Source organism: Calonectris borealis, chromosome Z (genome assembly GCF_964195595.1).
Source record: "Calonectris borealis chromosome Z, bCalBor7.hap1.2, whole genome shotgun sequence".
Lineage (NCBI taxonomy): Eukaryota > Metazoa > Chordata > Aves > Procellariiformes > Procellariidae > Calonectris > Calonectris borealis.
The window spans coordinates 33,468,281-33,495,732 of NC_134352.1; the positions used below are offsets into that span (position 1 = coordinate 33,468,281).

Consider the following 27,452-nt stretch of genomic DNA (forward strand, 5'->3'; position numbering starts at 1 on the left):
AGGAGAGAGAGGCTGCTCAGCACGTGTCAGAGCTGAACAAGTCAATACAATGGCTAAAAGTTCAACCAGGGAACGTTACAGGGGAGTGACACTGCGGCACTCCTGCGTGCCACTGCCTCAGCCCATGTGTCTGCTGAAGGTGAGCCACTACTGTAAGGAAAGACATCTTTGAACCTTGATTGGATTAACAGAGTGCTGGAACCTGTTTCAGTCCTGTGAACTAAGCATCTAGTGATACATCTAATGATGCAATAGGGAGATAAAGAAGGTAAGAGTTCAAGCCCACTCTAAAAATCAGCTCTGTTCAAAAAGTATACAGTTAAGGAACAAGATGTGCTAAGAAGAGGCTTAAGCCAACACTGAAACCTAAGCAGAGATGAAAAGAACTGAGCACTCAGGAGTGCAGTGACCACTTCTAGAAGGGCTACCTCCCTGCAGCCAAGATCATAATTTTTGTACAGAATACCTCTCCCTGAATCCTACACAAAGTCATGTCTGAGTTTACTGCTGCAATAAAGATACAAAATACATCGAGTATGTAACTCAAGATCCTGAAGCACATGCTTTGCCTAATTGTGTGGACATAACCTAAGGGTATATGCTAGGGAGCTCCTGGATAGAGCCAGCAGCATTGGCTACAAGCTGCTCCAGTCCCCAGTCCCAGGCTTCACCTAGGAATCAACACAATGCTGCTGCTTTAAACGTTGTAGGAGGAGAGACGTTTTAAATGGATCCTTAAATATTTGTGAGAATCGAATCTAGTGTGAGGGAGGAGGGATCTGAAGCGGATGTAAGGCTAAGCAACAATACTGCTCAGCTTAAGAAACACTTTTATTTCTCCACTTTGCAATCTAGATTGGCATAAACCAGCACATAAGGAAAATAAACCAAAGTAATGTTGTGTTAGGAGATAAATGGCCGTGTAAACTTCCTATGAGTTATTTTCTCAGCTAATTTTTTCAAAGCACTTTAGCAAACAAGTTCATAGAAAAAACTGAAAGGAGACAGGAGAAGGTGACCCTGCTGGAGGAAGATTGTGGAAAAGAAGGAAGATAGTGATAGTGAAACACAAAGTTGGAAGGTATGCGGAGGTAAAGGTGAGGCCTGAGTATATAGTGCTCATTGAAAGCATGGATGAGTAAGGAGACAAAAACGGGATGAACAGGCAGATTCTCAGAGAGAGACTGGAGACTGAGAGGTGTACTAAGCCATGACTAAATGCCGAGGATGGCACGGAGAAAGCAAGAAAATCGGGGAAACTGGGAATGTGATAATAACTGTGAGGAGTGACGCTGAAAGAAATAGACACAGTTGATGAATATATGGTGCTAGAGAGAGAAGAAAGAGAAGAAAATGTACTAGAAGATCAGAGTAAACAGCTTGAGGGGGCTAAGAGACTGTTGGAAAATGGGGAAATATAAATGAGGAAGAAAACCATGGAGCAGAGCAGGAACTGGATTGGAAGAAGATAGACAGCAGTGTGGCAGATGACTACAAATCACAAACGTGGCAGGATGAGAGCAGACAATGACAATGTCCATTTTCGTATGTGGCAAAGATTACTATTTTCATCTGACGTGATTCTGATGCCTAGACTTGAGTTTGAGAGATCTTCTAAGAAATTTAATCTAATAATCCATAAAATAGGAATATTTCTAATTTCCTAATTTTGGGAAGTAGAGTACAGATGTATGAGTTTTGAGGCACACTGATGACTAAAGAAGTCCTCCTTTTTTTTTCTAAGGCACCATTTTTGAATTTCAGGTCAATGTCTGTAGGATCCCAGACATTACGAAATAAAAGACTAAATGAACATATCCCACATTTTGCAGCAACTTCACCAGCCATGCTTCCATGCTAGGTACACAGACCTTCTTTTCAAACACTAGCATAACTGCCGTATGAAATGGACATAATGAATGAATCAGGTATGCCAGTTCATGTTATCCACACCTTCTGTAAGATCTAGGGAGTAATGGGTTACTGATATCATGCTCCGTGGAGATTAAAGATGTGGACACGCACTCATTTTGAAACCAACTCTCTTTGTTACTTCTCTCTTCGTTACTGTCAGGTGTTATGTGGTGGTTTCAGCTTTGCCTAGAATGCACCACGAACAACTGTCTATCCAGGATGAGTTATGACATGCAGCAAGGCAGCCGTCAGGAATAGCTGACAGGCATGAAAAATCCTAGACTTTCTCAGCTGTTTCAGAATTAAAGACGTGGCAATTTCATGAACAGCTGGAATGTTTTCTGAAGCACATTCAGAAAATATTTGTATTAATTTACCAGTGTCCTCTTGGAAAGGACAACTAATCCTGCTGAAAAGCACTCTGGCACATGTGGAAAGTGGGTAGCTAATCAGCAGGTGTCTACATTGTCTTTTTTTAAGGTCACGCTAACATTCCTTGGGCAAGAGAGTCAGTTCAGTCTTGTCCTTTGTTTTCATGTTAAGGTTTACGCTCATGCAACAGAGCAGAATACGAATCAGCCCATCTTTAAATTTCTTATATGAGTAGCGTGCTCAGCTCTTTTTGTTAGCCTAACCCCAAGAAATGAAGAAAGGGGTATCTCTTCTTCCAGTTTGAAATAAGCAAAACGCAAAAAATTGCGTAACACACACACACACACAAAATGTACCTAGCTTACACACTAATACCATCCTCTCACACTGCCACTTTTCTCTCAGCATCAGCATATTTGGTCCAAGGATGAACAGGATTATTTCACAGGTGCTCATCTTCTGTTATCTTTAAATTATTCCCGAAATATCTGGGACAGCTGGAAAATCAATGACTGATTTTTAAGTTTTCTTATTTGTTACTCTACTTTTATTACACAGACTATGTTCCTTAATCTGATTTCTCTTTGGGGGGTTCCTCTGTCCTATGCTCTGCTAAGACGCTATCCTCAATGCACAGAAATCTCAGGAATCTCTCCTTAGTTATCAGCAAACTTAGAGAAATTGCTATTCTTACTTCCTGCTTGTACTGGAGGCAGAAAATCCACCAGAACTTCTTTCTAGTTTAGCTGTAACAGTTAACACACATTTCCCACCGCACTGCTGTGAGAGTGGCTTGTGGACATCCACCTTCAGATCAGCTATCTCTGCTTTAGAAAGCAATGCTGCAGGTGCAGTGAAGACCCCCTGAAAAAAGATGCAGTATGTATTTGAGGACCTGATTAAAGATTCAGGTAGCTATTGCCAATCTGCTACATGACAGCACCGGTAGCAGTATCATTGCTGGCATTTTAAGAGAACTTTGGTATATTTACATGAATTCTAGGCATGGCGGTAGCTGCAGTGCAGATATTGCCATCAGGCACAACACATTGCTGGCCCAAATTAAGATTTTCTTTCGTGTCACTATAGATTCGTTGTGGTCATTGCCATTTTTATTTCTCTCCCTCTCCTTCTACGATCACACACAAGATGATAGTCTGAATAGTTTTCACTTTCTAGCAAGGAACCTGATGACACTCAGTGGGAATAAAACAGTAATGCAAGGATTAGAAACGGTCTAGCATTTCTACAGCATATGGGTAGAGGATCACTACGTTGTATAAAACTCGCTCGGTTGCTGCAGACACATATCACTGTTCAGTGGGAAACAAAATTATGCTGAACTGATTTCTGCCAGAGAATGCAGCTTACTAATTTATTATGTCTTACCATCTATCAACTGTGGCAAAGCAATATTCTGCTCTAGAAAACAAACTGTGGTTTCCATGTCTGCACATAAGCATGACAGAAAATAAGCATTAGAAATGCTAATAATAGGGCTAGTAAGAGATTACTTTGCTAAAGCCTGAGTTCTTCATGTAGATGAAATGCAGGACGGAAATGTCCAGAAAACAAAAACCAGGTACAAGCACGTGGTGTCAGCGTTAGGGAGAAAATGAGTCACTGGACAAACAGAAAGGAAGAGGTGTTGAGAATAAGGAGAACTTAATTCTATGAACTTGGTACTGATAAGAGGAAAACCAATGAAGAGAATGGTTTACTATTTATGGTGAGGTAAAATTATTCTGGGAAAAGTTCAGGTGTTTGCTATCTTTCCCTGCATAAACCTTTTTCCAAAAATAATCCTACAGTTATTCCAATTATTTCCTGAAATTAGTTCTTGGTAGGCAAAGAACAAGTTTAAGAGCACCTGCGGAAGTTTTATGTTTTCAGACTGCTTAGCTTGATTAATTTCACCACAGAGTGTGCAAATCTTAGAACCATTAACAGTTTTCACCAGTTTGTTGAAATTGAATGGAAAAAGGCAAAACTGGTGCCTTTCTTCAGTAGAAAAAACAGCCAATAACTCACAAACAAGTAAACTTAACTTTCATCCGCAGGGAAAAAAGAAGTTAATATGCTGAAAAAATGAGGAGACCAACATCCCCTAACATGGCTCTATCGAGAACAGTGTCATGTCAACATGATTTCTTTCTATCACAAGTTAGCCCGTCTGGTGGACAAAGAAAACACAGATGTCGTGTATCTTGGGAGGTAGTAGATCTTTGATAACATTTCACTTCGGAAGTTCATGAGCAAACTGGTTGTGTTGAAAACACTGTAGGATTGATGCAATACTGGTTAGGGATCCACTTTTAGAAGACAGAACAGTTAACAATGGCCTTCACTATCAAAATGGATGTAATGATGTATTAAAAGGGTTTCTGCTAAGGTCTGACCAGGATCTGGTATATATTAATACCCTCAGTAACTATTAGGCAGGTGTCAAAGAGATGACATCAACCCGGGAAAGACCAGATGCTGGAGGATCCATGCTGGTAATCCTAAATACTCTTGACGAACTGAAGAATATTTTACATGGGGAAAAAAAGAAAAAAGGGATGAAGGGAAGGTATTCACTTACACCTGTGCGTAAGAACAGCCAGCTGCAGCGATGTACGACAGGGAAGAAGCACAAGCGTAGAAAAGGCTCGGGGGGGCCACAACCGATCTCAAGCTGATCATGAACCAGCACCACCAGGATTTTGTAAAAAAAGGCAAACAAAAGGCAGAGATGCTAAGTGTTCAGATAGGCAAAACACGGATATAAAGGCAAAGCGAATCAGCCATCTGCCCTCTTCAGAGCTGCCAGGACGAGGTTCCAGGGGGAACACCTCGTGGCAGCCGGTGCCGAGCCGGGCCCGCCGGGAGGGCGCCGACCCTCCCCTCCCGCGGGCCTGCAAGCACAGCCTGCTCCTCCCCACCGGTAGGAGCCGGACCAGCGGAGCCAGGCAGCGCACAAGGACACGCACGCCGAGCCCTGCGAGCTGCAGCCACCAGGAAGAGCGGCTGCCCGGCGCCGGCACCCCCTGAAGGCACAGCCTGCCCGCCCGCCGCGCCGCCGCCCTCACCGGCCCGCGGCCGCCTGAATGGAGCCGACCGCCCCGCCCCGCCGCTGACGGCGGCCGGCAGGGGCCAAGCTTCCTCTGGGGCGCTCGCCGCCGCCGCCGCGCTAGGCAGTGGTTCCCCGGTCCTCCGTCCCGCCGCCGCCGCCGCCCGGCCATGGAGCTGTGGCAGGTGCCGCTGCTCTTCTCGCGCCTGCCCATGTTCCCCTTCTTCGACCTGGCGCACTATGTGGCCTCCGTCATGGCGCTGAAGGAGCAGCGGGGTGAGCGGGGGCGGTTGGCGGGGCGGGACGGAGCCCCCCCCCCCCCCCGTCCTGTCCCGTGTTCCTCTGTCGTCCCCCCGTGTTTCTCCGTCCCTCCCCCGTGTCTCCCCCCGTGTTCCCCCGTGTCCCCCCCATCGTATCCTCCGTCCCCTGGCCGGGCCAGATCAGAGGCGAGGGCCGGGGAGTCCCCTGCGGCCAGCCGCCTTAGCCCCGGCTGGGCAAGGGTGGCCGCCGCGCAAGATGGCGGGGGGTGCTGGGGTGCCTGAGGGGAGCGGGGCGGCCCGCGGGAGCGGGGCTGGGCCGGAGGGTGCCGGGCGATGCCCGGGGTGACCATGTGCCCGGGCTTTGCCGCTGGGTCTCTGCGGGAGCTGCAGGTGTCTCGCCCGGGGTGGGGTGTTAGAGCACCTCCGGGGTCTTTTGCCTCGAGGCCCGTCCAGCCTGCAAAATGCTAGAGTGTTGGGGGGTTTCTTCACTGCTTTTCGATTTTACTTGTTTTTAATGACGGCGAGTGGCCAAACCTCAGTTCCTGTGCATACTCCCACAGAATCTCAGGTGCCTTGTGTTTCGTCTGGTGTAGCGAGGGGTTTGTCAACACTCCTCGTGGCCTCTGACGCGAAAGGCCCGTGAGCAAAAGTTTCAGCTTTTACACGCCGAAGCGTTGCACACACCTGCGGCTGGGTGCTGCTGGCAGTGGCGTGCCTCTCCCCACTCTGCCTCTGCCAGGTGCTGTTCTTGCATCAAAATCCAGATGTTCTCTGTTAGTCCATGAGCGTGCAAATAAGATTGTCTGCGGACTTCATAGTCCGTCTGTCAATAAATAGTGTCTAATTGACTGCAGAAACCACATAGGTAGCGCCCAGCTGAACTTTTCTTGCTTTCTCAGAACTAGAAGCACTGGTGAAATCAGCCAGGAGTTTTGTGAAAACCTTTTTGCAGCTTAAGGTTTTAAAAGTCCCAAGAATAAAAGGGCTGAACCCCCTGAAGTTTTTGCATGCAGAGAAGGAATGCAGATCACGGGCCAATGACTTGCTGTCAGGTATTACATCTAAGAGGTGAGCTGCTCAACTCATGGGTATGCCCTGGATATGCAGGAAACTGTTAAGGCAATTCTGTCTTCTAGGAAACATAGCTTCGGAATCTAATGGGCAGGTTGTGTGCTAGTGACTTTTCACATTGTACCCATAGATTGTAGAATTAAATTAGGAAAGTTTTTCACTCCCAGTAACAGGATTCTGGATTTTGTATGAGTGCATGTAATGACACCTCAATCTCTACATGCTCTTTTCTAGAAAATGTTTTGCGCTGTGGTTGTTAACCCCAAGCCTAGACCCCCTGTCATAAATGTAGAGACTAGAGTTGTTTTGATGTTTAGAATAACTGCTTGTGGTGTGGCTTTGGACAGTTACAGTAACTGTGCATCCCAGCTGATAATTCTGTAGGAAACTAAGCTGACTTTCAGGATTATAGTGAATATTTGGGACCTTCTGCTTGCTTCAGATTTTTAAGGCTCTGTGCTGTTTGTTTAGAGAGAGCTTGTTCTTTGGTCCCTTCCTAAATGTGTCAATGTGAATTTTTACTTCCTGCTGAGTAAGTGCACTTAGCAGAATGTGAAGATTCATATAAAATGCTTATGTATGCTACTGTCTTCACCAAATTTTGTTACTACTGCTAAAATTGTTTTTGGGTGCTGACTTGTGGCACTGTGTAATGTAACTGTTTCATTCAAAAAGGGACTTTCTGTCTAAAGGTATTTGATGTTATCATGCACTACCTTGAAACTTGCCTCTGGATAAAGACCAGGATGAGAGGAGTCTCTCCGCTTTGCTAGCATCAGCATAGCTTTTAGTGAGACAGCACTTCTGGACAGTAGATGTGCTGTCAGAAGTCTGGTAAGATCCGTGCCGATAATTTTTTTCTTCTCAGCTAAATAGCTAGAAAGTTCAGAACTCCTGAGTATCCTCTAATGCTTTGAATTAATAAGTGTAATTCAGGTGACTGCATGCTGGTCTGTTGCTCACTTGCAAGCAGTTTGAACTGAATATTAAATCATAACTGGAATAGCAGTCACTATGAAATACTCAGGATGGATATATTATCATTGATTAATATTATCTAGGCATTGTTATATTTTCTTTCTGGAAACTTAAAAGACTAGCTATATTTCACAGGGGAATAACTGGATAACCTTAAGTGGCTGGTGATATAAGAAGTATGTGGTCAAGTCAGAGCCACGTTTGTTTTATCCCAGATTACTCTCTCATTAAAATACCAGTCCCTCCCACTGCTTAAAATTGGATTCAGTGTGGGTATTTGTATCATGGATGGGCACACACTAACTGGGACTATTCCAGTCCTTCTAGCTAGATTTTCTTGCTCACTTTTGTGTGCTGGCGAACTACAGCAGTGACAACCAACATGTTGCTTTCCACATGTTGTAAACTAAGAGTTCTTGGTTAGTGCATTTGGGATTGCTTAGGAGTGGCTAATCTGTAATTCCAGTCAGTTGTAGAACTGGCAATTTTCTTTTTTTGGGATGGAGGGACTGCAAAAAGGTGTTGAGGGTTGAGGATGTGTCATATTTGGAAGGAACGTGCTGGTTTTGTTCTTGCAAGTTTTCTATGACATGGTTCTGGTGATTTGAAGAGAACTAATTTTTTTTACATAGTTTTGCTAAATTAAATCTGACTCTATAAATCCTTTAGCTTAATTGATGTTATTATATATAGTTGAATTGGGGTTCTAGAAAAACTTCTACAAGTCCTTCTAGTTTGCTCTTTAGATGTGTATGTGGTATGTATCCCTGATTGCCTATTTGGAACATGTTGGAAAGATTAAAGCAGATCTTATCCTACTGATAGAAATAGTTCAGTGGTAAGGTTTTTTTTATTACTATTGACTAGAAAAAACATTTAAAATTGTATTCAACAATAGTCCCTGCGTTTTGAAACCTTATCTTTACCTTCTAAGGTATACCATTTGCAGGACTAGTGGCCTTTTGGCAGATCATGTTTTGCACGGTTGTATGACGCCTCATTAGTTTTACAGGATGCATCAGAGGACAAATATAAATGACCACTTGTTTAAAAATATGTGTCCAACTTAAAATTGAATTTGTTTTCTGAAAGGTTACATCCCAGTCATAATTTAGGTAGCAATGCTAAGATAAGCTTTAAATTAGTATCAGCATTTTTTGCCTCATTGTCTTCTATGTTGGGTATATTCCTTGTTAGAAACCAGGTATGAATTGTTAAATACTGGTGTTTGAGCCAAGAAAATTCTAATGTTGACCAACGGAAAAATCTTGAAGTCCAGTAGAGTTTCCAGTCTCTTGTCCTTTTACACGTAATAGCTTAATGAAGAAATTTACATGCTCTGTGTTTGTTATTACCAGAGGGCAATCTGGTAATAATAATAGTAATTACTATATATGTCCTCAAAACTGGAAACCACTTGCTGCTAGTCATGGGGGAAAGGAAGAGTGGAGAAGCAGTGATTGCTGAAAGGCAGGGGAATGGATTCGAAAAGAGAACAGATAGCTAACTAATTTTAAAACAACTCCAACATTTCATTGAATTTTATTTTTTTAGAGTTCGTTTTTTAATCTGGCCTTCAGTATAGGAAGTGAAAAATTATGAAAATATTTTCACAAAGTATGTAGGAGAGCAGGCAAGTTGAACTAGAAATGATGTCAAATGTACAACAGAAACCAATTTAAACCTTTTCAAACCTGATACATGAGAATCTTCCATTTTTTCCTTAAAACTAGTTGTTACTATCTGTGTTTCATTAATTGCCGTCAATGTCCAAGTGCGTGAAAAATAAAATACAGTGTGTTAAATTCAAAGACACAGCACCTGGAATGGTTTGCTTTTGTTATGTTAGTAATCTGACCAAACACCTGGTGAAGTGAAGAAGCAGCTGAGTTTCAGTTAGCTAGCTCTCAGTCGTGCTGCATTTTTTGGGGATGGAGGAGGTAGTTCGAAATTCTGATGAAGGCTGCCAGTAAGATGTCAAGATGATTACTTCTATGCTAATGCAAGGTGAGAAGCTTCATGCTAATGAAAGAGAGGTTGGTGCTCACCCACCTGACAATGGATGTCTGAAGTGTAACTCTTTTTTTTTTAAACCTGGTCTGGAGGTTGACAGTTCTTGGATGTGGAACCTCCTGGTTACCAGTCTTGCTCCAAGACCAGATTACTGTACAGATTACATCCTGTATTACATCTGTCCAGCTGTTAAAGCTTGTGCATAATGCAACAGCTGACCTATCTAGCAGTACTCCCCAGTTCCAGCACATGTTTCCTTGCAATTTGTGATTTACACTGGCTGCCTCTGTTAGCTGGGTTTTCTCATTGTCCAGTAATGTTTGGGATGTTTCTTCTCTATATGGTCACTTTGTGCTGTAATGACACAGCAGCATTTAGTGGCGTTACTCAACAGAGAGAGTACTGCAGAACGTGGGGGTAGTATATTCTCTTGTTGTTGCAAGAAAAGGAATTCAGTCCTTTCATGCTAAAGTAGGTATATAGTAGCACTTGTAATCATAGAATCATTAAGGTTGGAAAAGACCTCTAAGATCACTGAGTCCAACTATCAACACAACACCACCATGCCCACTACACCATGTCCACAAGCGCCACATCTACACGTCTTTTAAATACTTCCAGGGATGGTGACTCAACCACTTCCCTGGGCAGCCTGTTCCAGTCCGTGACCACTCTTTCAGTATTTTCCTAATATCCAATCTAAACCTCCCTTGGCGCAACTTGAGGCCATTTCCTCTCGTCCTATCGCTAGTTACTTGGGAGAAGAGACCAACACCCACCTCACTACAGCCTCCTTTCAGGTAGTTGTAAAGCGCAGTAAGGTTTCCCCTGAGTCTCCTCTTCTCCAGACTAAACAGTCCCAGTTCCCTCAGCCGCTCCTCGTAAGACTTGTGCTCCAAACTCTTCACCAGCTTCGTTGCCCTTCTCTTGACACGCTCCAGCACCTCAATGTCCTTCTTGTAGTGAGGGACCCAAAACTGAACACAGTATTCGAGGTGCAGCCTCACCAGTGCCGAGTACAGGGGCATGATCACCTCCCTGCTCCTGCTGGCCACACTATTTCTGATACAGGCCAGGATGCCGTTGGCCTTCTTGGCCACCTGGGCACACTGCCGGCTCATGTTCAGCCGGCTGTCAATCAGCACCCCCAAGTCCTTTTCCTCTGGGCAGCTTTCCAGCCACTCTTCCCCAAGCGTTGCATGGGATTGTTGTGACCCAAGTGCAGGACCCGGCACTTGGCCTTGTTGAACCTCATACAGTTGGCCTCAGCCCATCAATCCAGCCTGTCCAGGTCCCTCTGCAGAGCTTTCCTGCCCTCGAGCAGATCAACACTCCCGCCCAACTTGGTGTCGTCTGCAAACTTACTGAGGGAGCACTCGATCCCCTCGTCCAGATCATTGATGAAGATATTGAACAGGACCGGCCCCAGTACTGAGCCCTGGGGAACACTGCTCGTGACTGGCCACCAACTGGATTTAACTCCGTTCACCACCACTCTCTGGGCTCGGCCGTCCAGCCAGTTTTTTACCCAGCGAAGAGTGCACCTGTCTAAGCTGTGAGCTGCCAGCTTCTCTAGGAGAATGCTGTGGGAGACAGTGTCAAAGGCTTTACTGAAGTCCAGGTAGACCACATCCACAGCCTTTCTCTTATCCACTGGGTGGGTCACCTGGTCATAGAAGGAGATCAGGTTGGTCAAGCAGGACCTGCCTTTCATGAACCCGTGCTGGCTGCGCCATCAAACGAGAATAATTAAATGTGAGAAGGAAGCTACTGCAGTTCATTTGGACCAGTGAGTGGCTACTTAATATAATTTTGCGATTTTTCTGAATGCAATGGCTGTCAGCATTTTTAGATTTTTTTTTAATGGAGGAAACCTCAATGTAGTAAGCACAAACCATCAATATTCTGCAAGCACAAATACAGGCTGGGCAATGAGTGGATTGATAGCAGCCCTGAGGAGAAGCGCTTGGGGGTGTTGGTTGATGAGAAGCTGAACATGACCTGGCAACGTGCACTCGCAGCCCAGAGAGCCAACCATATCCTGGGCTGCATCAAAAGAAGCATGGCTAGCAGGTCGAGGGAGGTGATTCGCCCCCCCTACACCGCTCTTGTGAGACCTTACCTGGAGTACTGTGTTCAGCTCTGGGGCCCCCAGCATAAGAAGGTTGTTGACCTGTTGGAGCAGGTCCAGAGGAGGGCCATGAAGATAATCAGAGGGCTGGAGCACCTTTCCTGTGAAGACAGGCTGAGAGAGTTGGGATTGTTCAGCCTGGAGAGGAGAAGGCTCTGGGGCGACCTTATTGTGGCCTTCCAGTACCTGAAGGGGGCCTACAAGAAAGCTGGAGAAGGACTTTTTACAAGGGCATGTACTGATAGGACAAGGGGTAATGGCTTTAAACTGAAAGAGGGTGGATTTAGATTAGATATTTGGAAGAAATTCGTCACTATGAGGGTGGTGAGGCATTGGAACAGGTTGCCCAGAGAAGTTGTGGATGCCCCATCCCTGGAAGTGTTCAAGGCCAGCTTGGATGGGCCTTTCAGCAACCTGGTCAAGTGGAAAGTGCGCCTGCCGATGGCAGGGGTGTTTGAACTAGACGATCTTTAAGGTCCCTTGCAACCTAAACCACTCTATGATTCTATGAACATAATTGATAGCCACTTTGGAGAAGTGGTAGTACGCAGTAACAAAGCTGAGCACCAGGTACTGCAGTATGGAAAATAAATTATGCGATAGTTAAAAAAAAAGAGATGTTATTTTATATTCAGATATTCTGTAATACTTAGGAGTGCTCATTTTTATAAATTGGCTGTTACATAGGATTTTAGATAGTGTTGCAGTACGTGATAGGTATGCCAGCACTAAAACTGCAATAATCAATACTCTTGTATGAATTGAGTTGTGTGGAGAGTGCTGTATTCTCTTTGATACATTTGAGCTTCTCATCTTGGGTAAGAAGCTTCTTTTCCCACAGAAATGCCTGAAAAACCAAAAACTTCTCCTCTGAATTGGGAACATATTTCAAATTTCACTTTGAGACAGACACTAGGTTTCATCTCTGCTTTTGTGAACTTCAGCCTTTGGACTATGGAGAATGAAACTAGTTCAGGCAACAGAGCTCTGCACCTGTGTAAAGGGGCTGCTTTGGCAACACTGGACTTGTGAAGTGGAAGGAAATGGTCAAAACAACTACTTGAGGATACTTCTGGCTTTGATAAAGTGTCATTTCCCCCTGAAACTGGTTAAGGCCTGGTTAAGATTAAGGCCATTACCTCCAGCATAATCTTTTAATTTGAATACTCTTTTGGCATAGTTCAATTGCAATTTAAAAGGGATAATTCATTGTAAAGATAACAAAATAAACCAAACTGTGAACCTTTTAATAACAAGGGAAACTTACATTTATTATTATGGCTTCAGGTAAACTTTTTTCTCTGTTCAGGATTGCAGGTGAAACTATTCGGTAATTGTTTTGGATACTGCTTTCATTTTGGTCAGCAAACACAGTTAACAGGGCGTTATGAGGAAGAAGGAAAACAGTGACCTTGAATTTCTGAACACTCAAAAGCAGAAATGGAATTTGTAGAATAACCCCCCAAAAGTTACCAATAATAATTCTATCTAGGTCAGCAAAGTCACTTGTGTATTTTTAATACAAATTTGAAAGCAACTGTATATCTATGCCAGATTATTAACAACGAGACCTCTCAGCCATGCTCTGAAAGCTTTTTCTTCTTGGTAGCCAAATAGTTATAATAAACCAACCCACAAAAGGTGTTCAGAGAACACAATGTCAGTCTCTTACTTTTATTTAGATAGCATATGCTTAAGTCAGTGTACTCTGAAGTTTGTATTTCTGAAGACTTTTCCTGTTAAAGCCTACAGATTTCTGCAGGATTTTTCGTTACCTAAAGGAACTATGTTGGACTGAATGATTTGAAAAATACTGACTTTTAAAACATGATGTGATTCTCAAATGCTTATTTCCATTTATGCATCTTTTCCCTTTGTTTCAGGAGCTGTGGAAGTGTCAGTCCGAAGTCCAGTTGCCTGCTGGTTTAGTGCTATGCTTTATTGCTTTGGTGGTTCAGTTTTGTCTTCGTTGATGCTTGCAGAACCTCCAGTAGCATTTCTGGCAAAGGGCACAAATATTCTACTGGCATCTTCAGTCTGGTAAGCAGCCACAATTGAGTTAGATGAGTAGTATCGGTTCTGAGGAAGCTATGCTTTGCAAACTGATATTATACCATCAAGCTTCCATGTAAATCAGAAGCTTAACTTAAAAACATTATGGATTTCGATGCTGTCTCTTTATCCAGAAAATCACTGCAACAAATTGGCTGTTATGATCCTGTTCTATAGGAATAAAGTGCTCGTAAGAAAACAACTCTTATGGGCTATTGTATAACGAAATGCTTAGTCACTGGACTAGACTTGCCTTAGATTTTTATAGTATTCCTGGTCAAACAGCTGAACACATTATTTTGGAATAAAGTGGACTTCAGTTACTGCTTTTCTGGATATAGGTAAGTCATAAACGCAGTCTAGTTTTTCAGCAGTAGGTCTTTGAAGACCAGAACCTGGCTGATGTAGGAATTTTGAACTTTTCTGTGATTGGGATCTAAGACACAGATTTTCTTTCCTCTCCTCTAGTTTCTGCTTCTTGACATAATTTTTTTTCTATATTTTGCCCTTTCCCAAATGAATGGACGTTGTAGTGGAAAACAGTAGAGAGCTGAATAAGAAGTCAGGTATGTGAATGAGGCAGCAATTTGCCCTGCTTTGGAATTCAAAAAAAGCGCTGGAGTTATTTTCATATAGTGGCCTTCCAGTGGAGTTCATTTGTTCTAGAAAGTGATCTTTGAAGAAACCCCCCAAACTTAACAACGTTTGTGAGCAGCAGTGGGTTTTTGAATATAAAAATCTCAATTCCTATCTTAGAAGACTGTTATCTGCTTGAAATCCTTTAGTATTTGTTCCTTATGGCCCCTTAGGTTTTATAATTGCAAATTCATTAAAATGAAAGTAAGCATTTCTATTTGTCTGTGTATATCTATATATTAGTCTTCTGGTCTTGATGTTGCAATGGAAAATGACAGGTTTCATTTAGGCGAATCGGTGAAATGAATAATGTGCAATAAATAGTGCAGTATTAACAGAATCTGCTTATTGTTCATATTAGTCTGATGCGGGCAACACAACTGCTTGTTTTAACAAATGACACGAGTTAGGAGTACATGTAAACAGAACATTACTTCTGTTGAACTTAACATGGTCAGATGTGATTTACTGTGCACAAATAAAATGAGGTTTTAATGAGGAGCTGTGAATGTTATGAAACCTTTTAAGCTTCTAGTTTTACAAAGTTCTCTCTTCGTGAGTATAATGACTTTAATTCTCAGTCCCAAATCACGTGAAACGAAATTCCCCAAGCCATACATAAAACTGGAAAATAAAAGGGGTTGTGCGAGGCTTGAGAAATGCTCCTACATGGTCTGTAGGACAGCGACACCTACTGCTAGCAAGTGTTGCTAGCAGAAATTACAGACAAAAATGCCATGGTGGGACTGCAATGCTAGGTTCAATCCAGTCGCCTGTGCTTCAGGGTCCTAAACCCACATTTGTAAATTAATTCTGATTAGTGTTGTCTGTTGAGTACATGGCTTAAGTGGCTATTTGCAGTAGCCATTAAAATACATGCTCTCTATACATCTCTGACTTTGTACCAATTGAAGCTTGGTTACATACAAAGGCGATTGACTTTACAATAGGAGAGAAAGGAAGAATACAGATAGTTCAAAAGTGAAGCTAAAACTGAACACCAGAGCAGTAGTTAGCTGTTAATGTAAATTCCAATAACTTTCTTGAATGTGAGAAACAGGCTATTGCATGCTCCACCCTGGGAGGTCATGAAGAGAAGAAGCTTTAGAAGTTTGCAGTGGCAAGGTACTGGTATCATTGCAGAAAAAGAAAATATGTAACTGGGGCAGGACTTCAGCTAAACTTTGCCTTTCTGGGGAGGAAGCTTCCTGGCATTCTGCTGTAAAGGATAAGCATTTTTTTCCAAAAGAAAACCCCAAACCCCAAGTGCTGTCCTGCTTTCTAATCTCTAACCATGAAGCATGACTCTTCCTAGTTGTGGTGTCTGCTAGTGGTTCTAATGAAATAAACTAGATACGAGAGGTGCATCTCTGCATTGCAGCCTGAGTAAACAGGAGAAGGATACAGAAATTCTTGGTAGACAGGATTGAGCTCAGAAGCGTAAACCAACAGGCAAGTGTCTGTTTTTTTAAGAAAATGAAGAAGTACCCTTCCCATCTTTTAAAGGCGTTCTCTGCTTTCACTTAATTGTTACTTTCTTATTCCTGTGCTGAAATAATTTAGATACTTAATCTTGATTTTTTTTTTGAGACCTTGAATGTCTCTGTAGAACTGAATTTTGGTTATGATTGAAGAGATACAGTAAAACACCACATAATCTTTTAAAATTTACTGTCAGCCTAGGATTTCATTGTTAGCCATCTTTACTTTGTTTTAAAAGCAAGTTAATAAAAGATATTAAATTTTGAGTACTGTGCTTTCAACGCTTTGAAAAAAGAAATGTGCTTGGAATTGGCAAGCTGCAAAAGCTAGAATTGGTGGTTACTGTGAAATGTGAAATGTGTTTGAAAATAGTTGTGCATTTCATCTGGCGTGACACTAACTAGTGGAGGCATTCTTGCTGAAGTTATATAATTCCATGTACCTATCAGTATGAAAGCATGGTGTCAGCATGTAATTTACCACCCTGTTGTAATCTTATTAAAAAAAAAAAACCAAAACCCAACCAAACAAAAAATTACCCACAAAAAACCAAACCACACAAAGTCAGTCAGACACTAATTTGATAATTTGAATTATAAAAACATGATGTGTAAGCTATAGAACAGTTGGTAAAATCTAAAGCTGTTTCTCATGTACTTTAATGGATTGTTCTTTGGGACAAGGAGGCAGTAAGAACAATTTCAAATAATGTTTGATAATTTTGGTGCAAGAGATCAAGCATGCTCAAAGGCATTTCAAATCTGTTCCAATATGTCTACCACACAAGACAGTGAGTTATCAATAGTATATCATGCATTGCTAGTCATATTCCAAAAATATCTTTAAAGGTTATTAGAAAGTGAATTCTTTAGCAAAACCTTTTGAATGCTGCTAATGGGTTTTCTTATGATTTTCAGGTATCTTGTGTTTTACTGCCCACAAGACATATTCTGCCGGTGCTTTGCCTTTCTGCCTCTTCGGCTTCTGGTTGCAGGAATGAAAGAAGTGACTAGGACTTGGAAGATAACAGCTGGCGTTGCACATGCAGACAGTCACTTCAAAGATGCCTGGCTTGTCATGGTAGCTGTGGGCTGGGCCAGAGGTAACATGCATAACATGTTGTTCTGATGGATTGTGGTATTTTGGAGTGGTATTTAAATGGCTAGCCCTTCAGCATAACTGTAGCACCATTCCTTGCTGTGCTGGATATGATAGTCCTAATACAGTCTGTTATCTCCTCAGGGGAAAAGCCTGTGCAGCAGTTTTTCTCCCTGGATTAAGGGTGACATTGAATGACTTTGAGGAGAGTTCATCTTATCCCTTCAGAAAGTCTTGTGAGGACTTGTAGGATGGGCAGTTGCTGGCAATAAAGAAGTAGATCTCCCATGTAGCTTCAGTGCTATTACTAAACTTTCCAACAGCATATTTCCTCAGAGCTGTTTTCCTTGCATGTGGCTGAAGAAGAGAAATTGTTTTCTTAGCTTTTTGGGATGTAACCATTATCTGATTTTAAACACAGGAATGAACCTTCCTGCCTGCCTGCAGTTTGGAGTATGACTCTGGAAGCTACTTTCCTAGCAGCTGTGTTTGTAGTTACAAATGTTAGAACCACTTCAGGAAGTAGTAGTGCAGCTCTTGTTTCTATTTGCTTGATTCTGTTCTGCTTTGGGAAACAACACGTGTTAATGTTATGATCTAACGTATTCTTTTCCCAGGTTGTAATGCAGATCAGTCTCACTGGCCAGATTGTCTAACACCTCCTTATGTCTTGTATTCTTTTAATGTGAAAATACATACCCACTTTTCTTGCAGAGGGTCCTTGTAGTTTATAGAGACACTCTCTGTACTTACATGATGACATGAAGCATGGAATGGTATAAGCCTCTCTGGAGATTTACTTTGGCAATTCAGGCATTTGTTTGTAGTGATGAGTGATCAGTTCAGATGCTCTCACATAAAGGTAAATCTGAGGTTCTTGCTAAGTAACCTCTGAGGTTTCATGTCGGTTGCTCAAGTCATGCATGTATAAAAGATTGGATTAGTCTCTTTAAGTCTGAGCTTTGGGTGCCACATTTGGCACCTGGTGTAACGAGTTTTGCTGGGAGCAGTAATAGTTGCACAGTAGTGGTAGCAGTCAGTGGAGACTTACCGTAAATCTTTGCAATTTCAGGAGCTGGTGGTGGCCTAATTTCCAACTTTGAGCAGCTGGTGAGAGGAGTGTGGAAACCTGAAACCAATGAACTATTGAAGATGTCCTAGTAAGTTTTTAAAAAAGACTGCAACATGTTAACTGTTGTTTTGCCAGCTCCTTGTGTTGACACTCACTTTTAGTGGTTCAGATGGGAAAAAAAAAGCAGTAGGACATGTTTGTACTCAATGTTTTGAGTGTATCTTGTGAAAGATTGGTTGATGATCTTTGGTAATTTTAGCAGATGTTTTAATCATTTTAGGTTCACAGCACAAGAACACCAAATGGGAAGACAAGTCAACAAAATTATTTGGCAGAAAGCAGTATTGAGTCAGTAGGAAGTGGCTGGAAAGCAGTATTGACTCAATTTGTCTTACAGGGACGTGGTCTTCTATCCAAAAGGAAAGGACAGTGGTACCAGAAGTATACAAGTGAAGTCTGCACTTCTGGTGCATGTTCTGCACCAGAAGCCACTAAGATGGCTTCCTTTGAACGTTGTCACTCTTACTTTCTCTGCCAGTACTGTTTTCCTCCATAGGTATCAATTATTTGAAAAGGTGCAAATTGGTTATTCAATATAGCAAAAATGTACTGCAAGATAGGAAATGTTACTTCTGTTGCAGAAGCAAAGAATGGGAATATTACATAGCTTGCAGTTTAGTAAAATGAGAATTGAGACAGGCTAGAAAGCCACAAGCTATTATTGTAAGTCAAGATAAGCTCACTGTGGTAATTTCCTAAAATAAGTTTGATCTTTCCATGTAACTCTCAGGTCTTCAGAAATAATTTTTTTTTTTTTTAAAAAGTTACCTCGCTTTTCTGCAGCTACTCTTAGCAACAGAATAACAGAAGAGAAATTCATAGCCTTTCCTTTGGCAGTATTTCAACTTTTTATGGCTTATGTTAGTTGTTGGCTTTTTCTGAAATTCCAGGTATTTAGAATTTCTCTCCCTCCGTCAGTGCCTAAGTGGCAGTCTTGAAAGCAAACTTCCAGAAGGAAGAGGTCACTGTCAATAATAGCACTGTACTTACAGGTGCAACACTAGAGCAATGCTTACTGACTGTGGCAGCCCTTGCGTATATTCTCCTTCTCCATGGTGGATGTGGCTCAAAGTAACTCAAAAAGGACTTTTAAAATTTTGCATAATATATAAAGCTTAAGAATATTAAATAGAAGTAAGTTATAAAGTTAAACGGATAAAACATTCTGCAAATGGATGAGATGCCTGTATACACAGAGTTGGTTCTTGGACTTCCTGAGCAGGGAGTTGATGCAGTAAATCTCTGAGTTACTGAAAAGACAGTGACGAATGTGTCTACGCTAGATGCTCTGTGATAACAGCAATGTCATCTGTACATGTCACATGTAGATGCAGATTAAGGGATGCACAGAATTTTTCTGCCAGTATATTAGTGCTCTCTCTTCAGACGGCTTTAGGTAACTGATGAAAGTTCTCTTGTTTTCTGACTGCATACCTAGCAAGGGATTTACCATCACAATGAAGATAGCTAGAAGATGTAAATCTTTGCATGTCTCAAGTCAACACAGTTATGTTGGCAAAACCTGTTAATATAGGCCTGGCTCAAGCCAAGTATAAGCTGACTACAATGCTAGAACTGCTGGAGTGTCACAGTGGATCAAGACCTGGAGTATGTTGTTCTTCAGTGCCTTAAGCAACTCCTTGGACTAACTAACACCTGGACTATAGGAGAGCAACTCGGAAGTCTAGTCCGAATAGTGCAAGCTTTGTGATTTAACTCTTCACTAAGATGTATTGGGAGAGGAAGAAGGGGAGCAAGCTGACGTACAGAGTGTGAATAGAGGCATTGATTTGAGGAGGATTTGCCAAATATGAGTTTGCTGTAAAGTAGTGTTGAACTTGATGCTTGTCCATATTATGGACAGAAAGCACGGTAATAGTATATAAAGTGAAAGTCTTAGTTTAATTATAGCTAGGTTTTGGCCCTTGTCACTGTTACTATAAGTTTTCGTTAGTTCTATTCAGAAATAATTCTTTTGCACACTAAAAACATTTATTGCTTTCCAGGCCATGGTAGCTTTCACTGTAGAGTAGAGAAGAGAAATTAACACTGTTTGTTTAATTTCCAGCCCTGTGAAGGTAACTTTGATAGGAGCAGTTCTTTTCACCCTGCAACACAGCCAGTACTTGCCAATAGCAAGACACAACCTCATGTTTTTATACACCGTCTTTCTTGTCGTCTCCAAGGTAAGAATGTGAAAGTGCTGCAAATAATAGAAATAGAATAACAGAAAATACTTTATTTCATTATTTCAGAGCAAAAAATATGCCTGCAACTATTCTACCACAAGTTAGAATGCGTGCTTCTGGAGGGGAAGGCCAGCTCCTACTGAAGTCTTAAACCTGTGTTTAGTTTTCTATACATGAGCAGAATATAAGACCTATTCTGTTACTAATACTGTTCCATGTATGTAAAAAAGAAAAAAATTTAAAAATCAGGAATTTTGGCACCCAGCAGTTGATATTCCAGGCTTGTATGTCCATAATCTCAAACAAAGCTTATGCTTGTAGAAAGAAACTCTCCTATTCTCTGCCTTTTGCTAGCTGCTTAATGCCTTCCTTGTACCTGTGCAGTCATCTGTGGGTTTGCAAAACAAGCCAACTAAATTCTAATCTAGCTTAAATTGTTCGCAACATAAGTGTTTAGGTGGGAAGAGAAAGTGTAACAAACCACTTTGAAGTAGCTCTAACTACTTTTATAATAAAATAGATACTACTTCTCTATTGAATCCTTCAATCCCTCCAGTCTCGTTCATTTCCAGGATGATGCCTATCTTCAGGATTATTAGCTAATAAGAAAAGTTGTCTTTGTTAGCAGAAGTCTGGCAATTTTAAGAGCTTCAAGCTGCTGTTGAACAGACTAGAGACTGTCTTAAAGTGGCGGTTGCCAGTCTCCTTTCTGTGAAGTCACTGACAAGTTTAATTCTAGAGAAGTTGCTTTAGGGAGCCAAGACTTCAGGCCGATGCTCATGATTCTCCACCTAAACCAATAAAGGCATTGTTGAACTAGGGATGCTGGGAATGGAGAAGGAAAAGAATGTTATTCTGGAAGTGTGAAATTATAGCTGTTTTCAGAAGCTGGCTGTCAGGCTGCACTGAAGTGAGTATGTTCTTAAACTGATGGTCATACTGACAATCAGGAACTTGAGCATCCAGTTAACTAATGAAGCAACAGTTGTGGATCTGGCATAGTCCTGTATTAGTGTCTTATTTTAGAAACTTTTCATGTCTCTGAAAACTGTATAAACTGTTGCAATATAAACTTGTCCAGTACCGGGATCTACAAAACAGTTTTTTCTATCCTGGTTGCAAGTTATATATTCTGAGGAATTTCCACCTAAATCTCTCAACTTTATGGAATGAGTATGGCTGTCTGGAATTCTAACTGAAGTCTGGCTATGCATATGTATTTAGGTGCTTACACATTTGTTGTGGTTTAACCTGGCAGGCAGCCAAACTCCACACGGCAGCTCGCTCACTCCCCCCACCCCCTGCAGTGGGATGGGGGAGAGAATCGGAAAAAAAAAAAAGTAAAATTCGTGGATTGAGATAAAGACAGTTTAATAAAACAGAAAAAGAAGGGAAAATAATAATAATGATAGAATATACAAAATAAGTGATGCACAATACAGTTGCTAACCACCCGCTGACTGATGCCCAGCGAGTTCCCGAGCAGTGGTCACTGCTCCCCGGCCAACTCCACCCCGCTTATATACTGAACATGACATCATATGGTATCGAATATCCCTTTGACCAGTTTGGGTCAGTTATCCTGGCTGTGCTCCCTCCCAGCTTCTTGTGCACCTGGCAGAGCATGGGAAGCTGAAGAGTCCTTGACTAGCGTAAACAATAGCTTAGCAATAGCTAAAACATCAGTGTCTTATCAACATTATTCTCATCCTAAATCCCAAACACAGCACTATACCAGCTACTAGGAAGAAAATTAACTCTCTCCCAGCCAAAACCAGGACAACATTGCATTCTTTCAATTTAAATGGAAGAAGCCACTCTGTTTACAGTTTTTCAGTTTGAACAGGGTACAAAACTTACACATAAAAGTTGCTCTTCACCTTAGTTGTATGACATTAAATGTGGTTTACTCTTAGGATGATTTTAGTAAACTTACATAGAAAGTTTTTTGTGCACATTGTTTGTGTATAGCTGTGTGAAGAGTGTAGGTCAGAAAGAAAAGCATTCTTTGATCAATTCAACCTAAAATGAGCATACTTCTGTTCTTGGTGGCATGGCCTCATGCTTGTGTAGAAAGTTAGAAATGCCATACAGCCATTCAGCTTTGAATTGTTTTCAATCGCTGTGAAGTCATTAAAACTTTTATTGTAACTTGATCCTTGTTCTTCATAGGTAACAATGATGTTGACAAGATCTGCAACTTCTCCATTTGCTCCCTTTGAGACTGCATTAGGCCATATGTTCTTTGGCTTGCAAAAGACACCATCCAAAGCGAAGGGTGAAGGTGCCGCCTCTTCCAATGGCTCTTCAGTCTGTGACCGGTCTTCTTCTGAACAGCATCGTGATGGTGTTAAGAAAAGACAGGCAAAGAAAACAGAATAAGTGGCTTAAAATCCTTGATGGTCATAGCCTTTGAAGATGTTTATATTTCAGATTAGGCTGCCTGAGAAATTTGTCTAAATGTGAGGAGAGAACAGGGCTATATACTACTGTGGTTTTGTTTGCCTTTGGAATGTGTTTTGTAAGCTACTGTTCAGATGTCTAAATGCACATGTTGGATTTGTAAGTTAAAAACTACAAATTTTTATAGTGGTTATAGATTTACTAAATTTTGTATTTATGATAACTTTAAATGCTTACATGCTAAAAAGATAGTTTCAGAATGTGACAATCAGCTTTGTTATTTTGTCTGATATATCACTTCTTTCACCTTTTCCCGCCCCCCCAATTCCTATGTTTCATTTGGATAGCATGGATTTGCACTGCCAAGTGTTCATAGTAGCATGTCCCAAATAAGAAAGTCATCATCTGAGTAAGGCTTAATCACATTGCACTGTAAAACCATGAAAAAGTAACGAATTAATGCCTTTAACTAGAAAAATAACTGAATTACTGTTGTAATTCACATTGCACTGGTCTAGATTTTCTTCATTTACTTAAGTAAATATTTTTCATATTTTTCTGTTTTTTAAAATAAGAGTGAATTATCTGGCACTTTTAAAAATCTTTACAGTTAGCAAGTAGAAACACTTGACGCTTTATTGCAAGCATTTGATACATAGCTGTTTTTCATGTTACGTAGGTGATCTACCTGTGGTTTGTAGTTATTTTCCAATTTGACTGGAACTAGACATCTCTGCCTGCACTTTTATCCAAGCATATGCATTTTTTTCTTTTCAAAGCCAAACTTCCTTTTAAAAAAGAATACTGGACAGTACATTTATCTTGTTTCTCATGAGTTCAGCCCTATTATGCCTGCTGTTAATAAATACCAGCACTAGTTTGTAGCAATTACCTCTGGTGATATCGGGGAAGAAGGCTGGTGTCACTGGCAGAATTTTGGGTTTTTTGATCATGGGTCGGTTTACACGACACCAGGCCTGCTGGTGACAGACGGGGTACGCCGTCTCGAAGGGGGAAAAGGATCTTTGCACAGGAGTGGGCAGGGCTCACTGAAAGAGCCTTAAACTAGATTTGAAGGGGAAAAGGGATAAAACCAGGCTCGCTAGAGGTAAGCCTGGGGGCGGCACGCCAATGTTTGAGGGACGGTGTGCTAGCAAGGTCCTTTGGTCTGCCGTCTCAGTGGAGGTAGGGGATGGTGAGCCATGTGACAACAAAGATGCAAGGGTTATTGATGTGTTAGAAACCACGGAAGCGCCTGAGAATGGTCATGTAGGAATTAGGGCTTCTCTCCCCAGAAAGGTGGCGGGATCAGTAGCCCAACTGAATTGCATCTAGATCAATGCATGCAGCATGGGCAGCAAACCAGAGGAGCTGGAAGCCATTGTGCAGCGGGAAAACTATAATATAGTTGCCGTCATGGAAGCATAGTAGGATGACTCGCACAAGTGGAGTGCTGCAATGGATGGCTAAAAACTCTTCAGAAGGGATGGGCAAGGAAGGAGAGGCAGTGGGGTAGCCCTGTATGTTAAGGTGTGTTTTGATTGTCTAGAGCTTGACGATGATGATGATAGAGTTGAGTATTTATGGGTAAGACTCAGGGGAGAGGCCAGGAAGGCAGATATCATGGTGGTAGTCTGTTATAGACTGCCCAACCAGAATGAAGAGGTAGACGAAATATTCTATAAGCAGCTGGGAGAAGTCTCACAATCGCTAGCCCTTGTTCTCGTCGGGGACTTCAACTTACCAGATGTCTGCTGGAAATACAATACAGCGGAGAGGAGACAGTCTAGGAGATTCCTGGAGTATGTGGAAGAAAACTTCCTGACACAGCTGGTGAGTGAGCCAACTAGGGAAGGCACCCTGCTGGACCTGTGAACAGAGAAGGACTTGTGAGTGATGTGATGGTTGGAGGCCATCTTGGGCACAGCTATCACAAAATAATAGACTTTTTGATTCTTGGAGAAGTAAGGAGGCAGGTCAGCAGAACTGCCACCTTGGACTTCCAGAGGGCAGACTTTGGCCTGTTTAGGTGCCTGCTTGACAAGAGTCCCTTGGGAGGCAGTCCTGAAGGGCAAAGGAGTCCAGGAAGGCCGGACATTCTTCAAGAAGGGACTCCTAAAGGCACAGGAGCATGCTGTCCCCATGTGCCAAAAGACAAGCTGGCGGGGAAGAAGACCGGCCTGGCTGAACAGAGAGCTTGGCTGGAACTCAGGGAAAAAAAGAGAGTTTATGACCTTTGGAAGAAGGGGCAGGCAACTCAGGAGGACTACAAGGATGTCAGGGAGAAAATTAAAAGGTCCAAAGCCCAGCTAGAACTTAATCTGGCTACTGCTGTAAAAGACAATAAAAAGTGTTTCTATAAATACATTAGCAACAAAAGGAGGGCTGAGGAGAATCTCCATCCTTTTTTGGGTGCAGAGGAGAAACATAGTGACAAAGGATGACGAAAAGGCTGAGGTACTTAATGCCTTCTTTGCCTCAGTCTTGAATAGTAAGAACAGTTGTTCTCCAGGTACCCAGCCTGCTGAGCTGGAAGACAGAGAAGGGGAGCAGAATGAAGCCCCCGTGATCCAAGGAGAAATGGTTAGCTACACCACTTAGACACACACAAGTCAATGGGGCTGGATGGATGCACCCAAGGGTACTGAGGGAGCTGGCTGAAGTGCTCATCAAGCCACTTTCCATCATTTATCAGCAGTCCTGGCTAACCAGGGAGGTCCCAGTTGACTGGAAGTTAGCAAATGTGACGCCCATGTACGAGAAGGGTGAGAAGGAGGATCCAGGGAACTACAGGTCTGTCAGTCTGACCTCGGTGCCAGGGAAGCTTATGGAGCAGATCATCTTGAGTGCCATCACACGGCACGTACAGGACAACCAGGTGATCAGGCCCAGTCAGCATGGATTTATGAAAGGCAGGTACTGCTTGACTATAACAAGGTGACCCGCTTAGTGGATGAGGGAAAGGCTGTGGATGTGGTCTACCTAGACTTTAGTAAAGATTCTGACACCGTTTCCCACAGCATTCTCCTGGAGAAACTGGCTGCTCATGTCTTGGACGGGTGTACGCTTTGCTGAGTAAACTGGCTGGATGGCCGGGCCCAGAGATTTGTGGTGAAGGGAGTTTAATCGAGTTGATGGCTGATCACAAGTGGTGTTCCCCAGGGCTCAGTATTGGGACCAGTTCTGTTTAATATCTTTTATCAACGATCTGGACAAGGGGATCGAGTGCTCCCTCAGTAAGTTTGCAGACGACACCAAGTTGGGCGGGAGTGTTGATCTGCTTGAGGGTAGGAAGGCTCTGCAGAGGGACCTGGACAGGCTGGATCGATGGGCTGAGGCCAACTGTATGAGGTTCAACAAGGCCAAGTGCTGGGTCCTGCACTTGGGTCACAACAACCCCATGCAACGCTACAGGCTTGGGGAAGAGTGGCTGGAAAGCTGCCCGGAGGAAAAGGACCCGGGGGTGCTGGTTGACAGCCGGCTGAACATGAACCAGCAGTGTGCCCAGGTGGCCAAGAAGGCCAAGAGCATCCTGGCCTGTATCAGAAATAGTGTGGCCAGCGGGAGCAGGGAAGTCATTGTCCCTTTGTACTTGGCACTGGTGAGGCCGCACCTTGAATACTGTGTTCAGTTTGGGGTCCCTCTTTACAAGAAAGACATTGAGGTGCTGGAGTGTGTCCAAAGAAGGGCAACGAAGGGTCTACAGAGCAAGTCTTATGAGGAGCAGCTGAGGGAACTGGGACTTTAATCTGGAGAAGAGGAGGCTCAGGGGAGACCTTATTGCTCTCTCCAACTACCTGAAAGGAGGCTGTAGCAAGGTGGGTGTTGGTCTCTTCTCCCAAGTTATAAGTGATAGGACAAGAGGAAACAGCCTCAAGTTTAGATTGGAATTAGGAAAAATTTCCTCACCGAAAGGGTTATCAAGCCTTGGAACGGGCTGCCCAGGGAAGTGGTGGAGTCACCATCCCTGGAGGTACTTAAAAGACCCGTAGACATGGTGCTTAGGGACACGGTGTAGTGGTGGACTTGGCAGTGTTAGGTTAACGGTTGAGTCGATGATCTTAAAGGTCCTTTCCAACCTAAATGATTCTATGATTCTATGATTCTATAAGATCAGAAGCACTGGAACTATTATTAGTGTTTGTGAAATCTGCTGCTTCCTGCTCATTGCATCTTTTTTGCACATGATGTGGAGCAGTTCTAAGTGGCATACACTTCAGAACTGAGAACTTGATGTTTTAGAGGTGTTACATTTCATAAGAATAGAATCTTTTCAGAGGAATCTTTCATTGATGTGCCAATTTTTAGAATAAATTAAACTATTTTTACAGAATTAGACTATTTGTCTTCAGAGAGTACTGCTTTGAAGAGTATTCTTCAGCAAGAGGAGCGAGGTTAATCTTTGTGCAGGGACACCAAGGAAAATGTGGAGGGAGATCTGATGTGAAAAGACAAAGTTCTAGTTCCAGGTACATATCTAAATTTAGAAAAACTGTCACCAGTGCTGTGCTTAGAGAAAAGAAAAAGAAAAAAAAAATACCCAAGAAATTTCTTGTGCCTGTGTAATCACATTTCCATGGTAGTGACCAAAACCATTGAACTGCTTAGTTTGGAATCCAACTATATAGCAAATGTGCTGTACCTTGAAAGCTAAAATGAGTATTTTCTT

At 42.4% G+C, this 27,452-nt stretch overlaps 1 protein-coding gene across 1 annotated transcript; it reads left to right on the forward strand.

Moving 5' to 3' along the window:
* Positions 1-5,410: 5,410 nt before the first annotated feature.
* On the forward strand, positions 5,411-27,452 carry TMEM38B (transmembrane protein 38B). The gene is made up of 6 exons (XM_075136353.1): positions 5,411-5,614; positions 13,675-13,831; positions 16,879-17,063; positions 18,132-18,219; positions 20,260-20,377; positions 22,553-27,452. The coding sequence occupies exons 1-6, from the start codon at positions 5,509-5,511 to the stop codon at positions 22,760-22,762; spliced, it is 864 nt and encodes a 287-aa protein (XP_074992454.1). The 5' UTR covers positions 5,411-5,508; the 3' UTR covers positions 22,763-27,452.